The 10,059-nt window shown below is 52.1% G+C and overlaps 1 protein-coding gene across 3 annotated transcripts in view; it reads left to right on the forward strand.

Moving 5' to 3' along the window:
• XPO6 (exportin 6) overlaps nt 1-9,065 on the forward strand; it is a 107,027-nt gene extending 97,962 nt beyond the window's left edge. For all 3 annotated transcript variants that reach the window (XM_030871585.2, XM_060284231.1, XM_030871586.3), the window contains exons 18-24: nt 910-1,065; nt 2,025-2,139; nt 2,315-2,486; nt 3,897-4,058; nt 5,349-5,447; nt 5,603-5,833; nt 8,382-9,065. In XM_030871585.2, coding sequence (XP_030727445.1) covers nt 910-1,065; nt 2,025-2,139; nt 2,315-2,486; nt 3,897-4,058; nt 5,349-5,447; nt 5,603-5,833; nt 8,382-8,483 — 1,037 coding nt within the window. In that variant the 3' untranslated portion in view covers nt 8,484-9,065. The remainder of the gene's footprint in view (nt 1-909; nt 1,066-2,024; nt 2,140-2,314; nt 2,487-3,896; nt 4,059-5,348; nt 5,448-5,602; nt 5,834-8,381) is intronic.
• The last annotated feature ends 994 nt before the right edge of the window (nt 9,066-10,059 follow it).

A 10,059-nucleotide genomic window follows, 5' to 3' on the forward strand; every position in this document is an offset into this window, starting at 1 on the left:
TCCTGATATGTCAGGTGCTTTGTGAGAATCATTCTGAACCTTGTCTCTAATCCTCACACAACCCTGCAAAGGTGGGAGCTATTGGCCAACCCTGGTGTACCGATGAGGATCCTGCCCCCATGTGTAGCTGTGTTGACCACATGCAATTCACATCCAGGCCCCTCTGACCCAGGCCCTTGCTCTGTCCTCTGAGATCCTGCCTGTTTGCTAGCCACTGCCTCTGTTTCCCCTGTGTGCTGTATGGAGTCATCAGTGAGCTCTTACATCAGGGGATTGTTAGAAGTATTTATTGTCAGTAACATATAATACAATATATATTACAATATAATATAATGCAACATAATAACAATAATTATATGTATTTTTTCAGGCCCTCAGGCCCAATAGACCAAGGATTGATCAGGCAGTTTATTCCTTAACACAGCAGCAGTAGATGTGCATGGCCGGTGCTTGTGTGGATTACCGGGCTGGAGCCATGTCTGCAGTTCAAGGAGGGTGTTTGATCTGCATGTGTCCATTCTTGCCTGTGGTGATTACCTTGTGACACTTAACATTCTCACTGGTCTATTCACCATCTTACAGTCTTGATTAAGTGCAAGGCACCTAACCTGAGGGACCTTTCATCTTCTCTGTGGACATGTTTCAGGTGGATAGAGGCAGAATAGAGGCAAAAAACTGAGCAGGCTGGCTGGCAGGCAACTGGAGTTCTGACAGTAAAAAGGGAACAAAAAAGGAAGAAAAGGATGTAGAAAGAGAGATACAAAGAGAGAGTGATAACTCAGTCAAGAGAGACTTCTGTGTGATTGTCCTCTGAATAACTTTGCAGGTTTCTTCCCCTTCCCTGTGTTCCCTCTTACCCTGCTTTATCCTCAGACAAGTCATAACAGGCAACTTAATCTTGGTTTGCAGCCAAAGTGATTATCCACCAGACACTTAGTGTCTTAGAAGATATCGTGGAGAATATCTCTGGGGAATCCACCAAGTCCCGACAGATCTGCTACCAGTCCCTGCAGGAATCCGTGCAGGTCTCCCTGGCCCTCTTCCCAGCTTTTATCCATCAGTCAGGTAGGAGCTGGCCGCAGGCCTCACTGCTGGGTGGTGCTGACAAGGACCAGAGTAACTGCTTAGCTCTGCAGGGCAGGCCAAGTCAGTCGGTGGGGTCGGCCTAGATGGTGAAGGCGGAGGGCGGTGATGTCGTGTGTCGCTGAGTCGCTTGGGAACATGAATGGATTGGAGTAAGAGGGGCATTGCAGCGGGACAGAGAACTTTTCTGATAGCTCCACTTATTTACTTACACGGCAAGGTGGATTTTGCTGGGATGCTTCACCTCCGCACACTGTCACTGTCACTCAGAGAGGCTCTCTCTGGGTCTCTGGATGTACTCGCCTGGCTCTCATGACCACTTACAGTGGTCTTGTCAGTCTTATGAGAGAAATATCCAGGGCTTCTCAGTCAGCAGATGTTCACCGATTGCCCCTGAGTGTGTGCAGTTCAAGCCAGGACGTACTGTACGAGATGATTGTTTAGATCTGGAAGTGGAGCCACACTAAATGTAACCAGTATTTTCTGCAGTTAATCTATTTAATAGCCCAGGGCCATGCAATCTGAGTACACCCTTACTGTCCACTTTCAGCCACTTGACCCTGGACCCAACTGCAGATTACCAGTCATAGAGAAGTGGCTGAAGCCCTCAGGGGCTGACCCAGTTCAGTAGTTGCATCAGCGAGTACAGAATAACCCACCTGCAGTGAGAATTCTGCATGGCGCTGGGTGCTGGGCAGTGAGGGCGGCTTCGAGATGACCTTCTTTTCCTATCGTGAGCCATCAGGCAGAGTTCTCTGTACCAGAGCTGTTTTCTCAGCACATCCATAATCATTTCCCACTTTCCGTCATTGGCTGTGATGGTGTTGGGGAAATTAAAGAGAAAGGATAGTGCAGATTGCAGAAGGAAGTGCATCAAGCCAAGGGCGTCTGTTTATCCCTGTGTACGTGCCTCTGATCATTTGCTTTGTCCCTTTATTTAGATGTGACTGATGAGATGCTGAGTTTCTTCCTCACTCTGTTTCGAGGCCTTAGAGTACAGATGGGCGTGCCTTTCACTGAGCAGATCATACAGACTTTCCTCAATATGTTTACCAGGTAACCACAGACCCGCTGTGTCCAAGGTTTTCAGACTCAACCTGAGAAGTGGTGCGACCTGGCTACAAAGTGTGGGACTTTTTGCTCCTTTCCTTCACTTGCCACAAGTGTTGGTTTTCATACTGCTCCCCAGAGAAACATTTTCTTGGCTACTGTGTGCTTTCTCTGTCTGCAGAGAACAGTTGGCCGAGAGCATCCTCCACGAAGGCAGTACTGGCTGCCGGGTAGTTGAGAAGTTCCTGAAGATCCTGCAGGTGGTGGTCCAGGAGCCTGGCCAGGTGTTCAAGCCCTTCCTCCCCAGCATCATCTCCCTGTGCATGGAGCAGGTGTATCCCATCATCGCCGAGGTATGAGGGGCTGGGGTGGTCCACTGTGCTGCCTCCTGCCTGAGATGGGGGACAGAATGAAATATTGAGGAAAATGTGTTGTGCTTTAAAGCTAATTTGTTAGTTATTTTATTTTTCTTATAAAATAATTTTTTTCTGAGAAAGAATGCCATTAGCTTGATATGGTTTTTTTATATTGGTTGAGTTAATTAGAGCTAATCTGGTGTAAGCATAACAGGTTAATTGTCACAAGGTTGGTTGGTAAGTAAGATCAGTGTCCCATGGCAAACAATGTAGAACTTTAGGTGAATATATGGTTTTCTCCAGCAAACATAACAAATGTTGTAGTAATAACAGTTCATAACACTTTCCTATTAAGAAATTTCATGATCTCAGGGGTACAAAACAAGTTCTTAGAACCATTCAAAGCTTTCATCATTAGAAAGCTCTTTGTCCTTCTTAGAAAACAGCCACTCAGCATGACAAAATTCAGAATAATTATATATTTAACTTAAGTTTTCTGTAATAGTTACGTAAATAAGGGCTAACCTTCCTAACTGCCCAGACTAAGGCTTAAGTAAGTCCAGTTGCTTTGCATCATTAAACACACCTGCGCCCTCTGAGGATTCCTGCCATGGAAGTTGGTGCCCCCTGGTCTTAATTTAACTTTAATCAAAGCTGAATTAAATAGATCTGGGCCTTATAATTTTTAATTCTGCTGAGACCTGTGGAATAATGTGACCTGTCATGCTCTTCAGTGACTTGGAGATTTTTGGATAAATGTGAAAATTATTGCTGAGCCTGCCTCCCTCACCCTCTCCTCTTGCCAGTGAGAAAGGAGACAGGCTGGGAGAGCAATTAGCGCCACACAGTGCCTCCCCCGAGGTGCTGCTTCCACCTGGAGGCCCTCTAATGCTGCTGTTGGTGGTTTCTAAGTGCTCTTTAAACTCCTTTTCTATAGAGGGCAGAACCTCTTTTAAGCCTTCTTGTTTGTCTTTATCCTCAGAGGTTGCATAAGGCCAACAGGTTAGCTGGGACAGCTTTTTTTTTATACTGGCAAAGGAACAGCACCACCAAGAAGATGTGACAGATCAGATCAGCTGCTTGCTCGGCAGGAAATCCATATTCCTAATTGTTTTCCATTTAGTAGCCTTTTTCTCTTAGCTTAAAAAGCTGAGTGCTTCCATCAGAAAAAGGGCCCCTTGGCACCGACCCAGGCATTCTGTGTCTCAACTGCGGCCACGTCTCTGCCGAAGAACTCCTCGTTTGAACTGCTGGCCCACAGGGGACTTGACAGGACGAGAGTGAGGGTGGAAAGCCAACACGCTGCTGGCTGTTAGGAGGCATCTCTCAGGCCTCTTTGCTGCTCTGGGCCCAGGCTGTGAGTGGCTCCCTGAAGGTTTGAGGGTCTGTCTGTGTGTGTCTCCACAGCGCCCCTCCCCTGATGTGAAGGCTGAGCTGTTTGAGCTCCTTTTCCGGACGCTCCATCACAACTGGAGGTACTTCTTCAAGTCCACCGTCCTGGCCAGTGTCCAGAGGGGCATTGCTGAGGAGCAGATGGAGAATGAGCCTCAGTTCAGTGCCATCATGCAGGTAATGTGGCAGAGCTGGTGAGGCTGCCTTGTGATCCAGGAACAGACGGGCATCATTCTGGACACCAACTGGGTCCACTGGCCGACTGTCCCTTGCTTTGCTTCTGTGGCATATGGTCCCACTGCCTCTAACGTGGCCACTGCAGCAGGCGCCACACAGTGGCACTTTGAAGCCTCGTGGTCTTGGGTCTGAAGCTCAGCTCTACCTCTTAGTACCTATGAAGTTAGTCAACTTCTTGGAGCCTCAGTCTCTCCATCTGTAAAGTAGGGATAATAGTGCCTATTTCGTGGGTTTGTTGTGGGGTTAAATGAGAGTGTACACAGCGTTCCTGGCACCCAGGATGCTGGATACATCTCAATTCCCTCTGCCTTATAGCAGAGTTGCCCCACGTGTGAGGAGGTTGCCCACGTCAGGACCACCGGGGGCCCTCCTTACCTGCAGCAGTGTGTTAGTTGATCTGCATTTTTGAGAGATAATTCTGGCTTGTACCGTGTTGGGAGAAGCACTGCCCTGTGATTGTCTCCCTTTCTGATCAAGTGCAACTGTTAAACCCTAGAGAGTGAGCTCTGGGGGCTGAGCACACACCACTGTGGCTATAAGACCCCCTTCTCATAGTTTAGGAGCCCAGGGACGGAATGACGAGGCCATCACCGGCTTATTCTGGGGAGTGCCCTGCCCACCACTGGGTTTGCATTTCATTGGCCTCCCCCACTTCTCCTCAGTCACTTTCTGTGGGAGCAGGGCTCTTTGTGTTTGGGGTGGGGGGGTGAACTGGAAACTTCAGCAGCTCAGAAACTGCAAAGCAGTTTAAAAATTTGCTATTGCTTAACCCCAAGGCAGAGGCAGCCAGGTGTGAAGGAGCCTTCAAGGATTTGTGGTTTATAAGATCTGGGATGCCAAGGAGAGGGTGGTTTATGGGCGAGTGGTTGGCTTGAGGCAGGGAGGGCAGCCTCTGGTATCTGCTAAGATGGCTGAGGTGCTTGCCTAGAGGTGTTAGCTGCTTCCTTCAAAGACAGATCCTGTGAAGGTGTGGAGGTTTATTACAAAAGGTGCAAGATGAGACCAAATAAGTGAGGCCCAGTGGGGAGAACTTGGGAGCTCAGACTACACAGGAGCGTTCCAAAGATCTGACCAGACAGGCCAGGAGAATGAGGCGGTAGGTGCCCCGCCCTGCATCAGCATGGGGAACCGCCGCCAAGTGTCAGTTCTTTGGGCGTAGGGAGGTGCCCTAGAAGGGCTGGGTCTGAGGGTGTTGAAAGGCTGCTTATAAATGGTGGTCTTATTTCCTAGGCTTTTGGACAGTCCTTTCTCCAGCCTGACATCCACCTATTTAAACAAAATCTCTTTTACTTGGAGACTCTCAACACGAAGCAGAAGCTGTACCACAAGGTAAGTGCCCCAGCTCTCAGATGAAGGTTTCTTCCTCAGAGGTGTCATGGGCCCAGGCCGAGGCCACCCTCCTCGGGTCAGTGGCTGCGGAGCACAACAGGAAGTAGGCAGGGAGCCCGCCCGGCCTTCGCTCACCCTGCTCTTTCTGTCTGCAGAAGATCTTCCGGACCACCATGCTCTTTCAGTTTGTGAACGTGCTGCTCCAGGTCCTGGTTCACAAGTCCCACGACCTCCTGCAGGAGGAGATTGGCATCGCCATTTACAACATGGCCTCTGTGGACTTCGATGGCTTTTTCGCGGCCTTCCTCCCAGAGTTCCTGACCAGCTGTGATGGTGTGGATGCCAACCAGAAAAATGTGCTGGGGCGGAATTTCAAGATGGATCGGGTGAGGAGAGAGAGGCCAGGCTAAAGGGAGGGCAGGCGTGGGCTCTCAAGCCTGGCACCTGTTCCGAGAGGAGGGGGCAGGCTGCCTCGCGCGTGCTTTGTGCCCCCGGCAGCTCCACTGTAGCTCGTGCGGCTCCTGGATGACTTGGTGCCGTGGCTGGATTGAGGGGCACACGCTGTCCCCCAGTGGTGGCCTCTGCAGCACGTATGTTCTTTGTCTCAGCTACTGGGCCCGGTTCTGGCCCCAGCCGTCTGCCTGATTTGTCTCAGCTTCTTTGCACCCTGTCGAGCCCACCTCTGACTGGGGCCCAGCTCTTGTTTCCTCTGGGTTGTGAGCCAGTACGGCCAGGACTTGCAGACAGGCCATGAAGATTGACGCTTGGGAGCCCAAGCATCAGGGTTTAGCGGTGGGGCCCTGGGCTCTTCCAGATGCCAGGCTCAGTGGGGCTGACCTGCTGCCAGGCCCTGGGAGGAGCCTCACAGTGCTCATGCTCTTGCCTCCCACTGCCCACCCAGAGACGGTCAGGTGGGCTGTTCCGCCTGGGCAGCCCCTTGAGTGGGAACTGGGGTGGTGAGGTCTGTGGATGCACGTGAAGCCATCGTTGCTAGTGTGTCCGGGTCCCGTGGTGCCCAGCCTCTCCTGTCCTGAGGCCTCGTTGCTGGGCCCTCATCTGTCCTCCTCCTTCCAGTTTCAGCTGCTGTAAGTCTTGGCTGTTCGCCCGCCAAGAGGCTCTTCCTGGAACTTTTCCTATCGAATAAGTAATTTTCGTCTTTCAGCCACTCACACTTGATGCAGTGACACCTTCTCTTTCTCCCACATCCTCTTGGTGGTGTTGACCCGACCGCCGTGCGAGAACAGCCCATCCACGTTCCACTTCAGCGTCCAGGGTTGCGTGTTGCTCTTGCTGGAGCAAACTCTTCGTCTTCCTTGCTTGTCTCGTCTGTGATACGTGTCAGGGTCGTTCTTTCTTAGACTCGGCTCCTGTTTTCCCTTGTCTTGGAAACTTTCTCTCCCTGGCGTTGATCTTGTTTTCTCCTGAGCTTCGTTAAGTTCACTTCAGCCAGTTGGGTATTTTGTCATCCTTATCCTGGAGGCCAAATCCTAATATTTAATGATCAGCTTCTAATGATGTCATTCTCAGTCAACTTCTTGATTTAAAGCAGTGGTTTTCAAAGCTATTGATAGGTATGCATCAGAGCACCTGGGGTGCGTATTAAAAATGCAGAAATATACTGCCATGTTCCATTCAAGACATTCGAATTTGGCATTTGGGCACCACTGATTTTAAAAATATCCCTTGGTTTGTTTTCTTGAGGATGAAATAAGTAAAGGAATCAGCGCCTTCATTCATTCATTCATCCATCCACTGTGTATTTGAAGCTGGCTTCTTCTCCAGCCCTGTGCCAGGTGTCCAGGAGCTCGTGCCTCCCTGCCTTTAAGGAGTCCTACTGGGAAGATGGGCAACAGCGCCCTCTGTGGACCAGACTGAGCCAAGCACCGTATTTGCCTCGGCTTTTTTATAGCCTTCCAACAGCCTTCTGAAGTGTAGGTCCTGTTGTTTAACCCCACTTCACAGAGGAACCCAGGCTCAGAAGGGGCAGTAGTTGGTTGGCAATTACAGAACTTGGGATTGGTGGAGCCAGGAAGCGGGATCTGGAGCTGGGGCTTCTGGCTCCAGAGCCTGCCCTCACTGTCCACAGGCAGGGTGAGCCAAGGGCCTCAGAGAGCTTGGAGCAGAGGCCCCGACCTAGCCCACTGGAGCCAGGAAATAGGACGTATCCGAGTGGCCTTTTTGGAAGAGGCAGGCTTTGAGCTAAAGTTTGAAGAGGAGGAGAGGTTAGCCAGGTTGCCTAGGGGGTGTGGACAGGCACCGTTGATGTTACTTTGCCTGTGGACCTGCAATCCAGCCTTCAGTAATCCCAATCCAAAGATGAAGAAGCAGACCTCGGGTGGTCCTGTAGCGGTCCATGGTTGAATTTGGGCCTCCTGCTGTGAGGGGCCTTCTCTGTTTGTATTCTGCGGCCTGGCAGGCTCGGTGTCATGAGACATACGGGCCACTGTGACTCTTGATTGGCAGGGCCTGCCTGGAGCCCTGGGTGGAGAAGGTTCTGCAGATGTGGCTCAGCCGGCCTTGGTGGAGGGGAGCCGTATCCGTGCTCGGGAGCGACTCCAGTCTGGATCTCCTCCCTTCCTGACTGTGTAACCTGGGGCAGGTTTCTTAATCTGTCTGCGCTTCGCTTTCTTCATCCTTCAAATGACGGTACTAACAACCTGCACCGCAGGCTGGCAGTGAGGATTGAACAACTTCTGTCTCTGAATTGCTTGGGACAGGGCCTGGCACGTGGTGGGCACTAGGGCGGTATCAGCTGTTGTTCTTTTTCTCCCACCGTGCCTTTGCTGACACGTGGGGCCAGAGTGAGTGAAGTTTCGCGTTTTGTCAAATGTTCTCAGAGCTCCGGACGCCCTGTGGGACAGGAGTGGCTGGTGGGGTGGGGGTGATTTTGGGTGTTGGGTGGGGCTGGGCTGCAGCTGTGCCCCTGCCTTCCAGGACCTGCCCTCGTTCACCCAGAGTGTGCACAGGCTGGTCAACGACCTGCGTTACTACAGACTCTGCAATGACAGCCTGCCCCCTGGCACCGTGAAGCTCTAGGTGTGGCCTGCTCACCGCCCAAGGGACGTGGACTCCTGCCGCCGCCACCTGCACCACCTCCGCCTGCTGCCACGGGTGTCTCCCGGGCGGGCCTCGGCCACTCCTCGGCTTCTCACACCCGGAACGGCGTCGCCTGCCCTCACCCCCCTCCACGCTCCTCTCCTGCCACCCACCCAGCAGAACTGGCTCCGGGGTGTCCAGGGGTTTGGAGCAGGCAGGGATCATGCGGCCAGGTACCCGGGAGGCAACGGGAAACCCTGTGGGGTGGTCCGTGCAGATCATGCGTGTATCAGTCACGAGGCAGAAATGCCAAGGACAGCTGTGACAGTGCCACCTTCTCACCATTCCACCTCCCCCCACCCCGGCCCAGCCGGCTAAGGAGAGGCTGATGCTGGAACTACTTTGGCACTTCTGTCAGGCCTCTCCCTCCCTCCCCCTCAATGCCTTGAAGTCTCTGCTGTTTGTCAGAGATTTGCAGACCCGTGGGGTTTTTTTTTTTTGTTCTTGTTTTCTCATCATTCCATTGTGATACTAAGAAACTAAGAAGCTTAATGAAAAAATAAAATGCTTATGTTGTTGTTATATAAACGCTGGTTAGGGAGCTTCTTTTCCACTCAAAACTTCCTCAAGGGCCAGCATCCAGGTGAAGGGGAGCGTCCTGGCAGGGTGCCGGGCAGCAAGGGGTGAGGCCTGTGTCGGTGCCCTGGGGGAGCCCGTCCGAGGAGGACTAACTTACATCCCGTCCTCTTCTCGACAACATCTTTATAACAGTGAGAAGACGCAGGGTCCCTGTTTCTCAAGTTCAGGGACGGTGGGGGACTTGGTCTGACATCTACCCTAGTGGTGGAGGTGGGCCTGGAGTCCAGGTGGTGTCCACACCCCTGCTTCTCAAAACGTGGGCTCCCACTGCTCCCCCTCCCAGAGAGTGGACCCCTCAACAGACCGAAGTCTCGCCTGAGGACAACAGGGAGGTGAAGGTCTCTTAATGGATTGTCTGAGAATGGGGGTTGGGGAGGGGAGGGAGGGTGTAGCTGTGTGAGGGGCGAGGAGTGGGTGGGACTCAGGGCTTGCTGGTGTGTCAGAGAGGTGAGGCCTTGACCAGCTGTTCACGTGCAGAAATGGCACTTGTCCGTGAAGTTTCTAGGGTAACGGATCGGCAGCTCCTCCTGCTCTAGGTATGACAGGGACTGGACAGACAGGACTGGGGTTGCTTCTAATGAGGAACACCACGCCTGACAGGAAGAGGTTTGCTCACCTGAAAGTGAGGGTAGGGGTGTTATGCGAAGGCTCATTGACAGAACTGGGGAGGGAGTTGGGGGCTGATGGCTTCTACTTCTGAGGCCTTTCTTTATAAGAATAACTTTGGTGGGAGTGGGGACGTGGGCTGGATTTGAGCTACGCGCACACGTGCACATAGCCCCTTGCTCCGCGTCAGTCACAGCCTCCCAGCTGCAGCTAGCCCCAGTTCAGAGTTCATAGAGGAGGGAATTGAAACTTCAGTCGCCCTTTAACAGAAGGGAATTAGCATCCAGTTATTCCTGGGCTATAAACACCACCTCACCTGCCTGCTAGGCAA

Source organism: Globicephala melas, chromosome 15 (assembly GCF_963455315.2).
Source record: "Globicephala melas chromosome 15, mGloMel1.2, whole genome shotgun sequence".
Classification (NCBI taxonomy): domain Eukaryota; kingdom Metazoa; phylum Chordata; class Mammalia; order Artiodactyla; family Delphinidae; genus Globicephala; species Globicephala melas.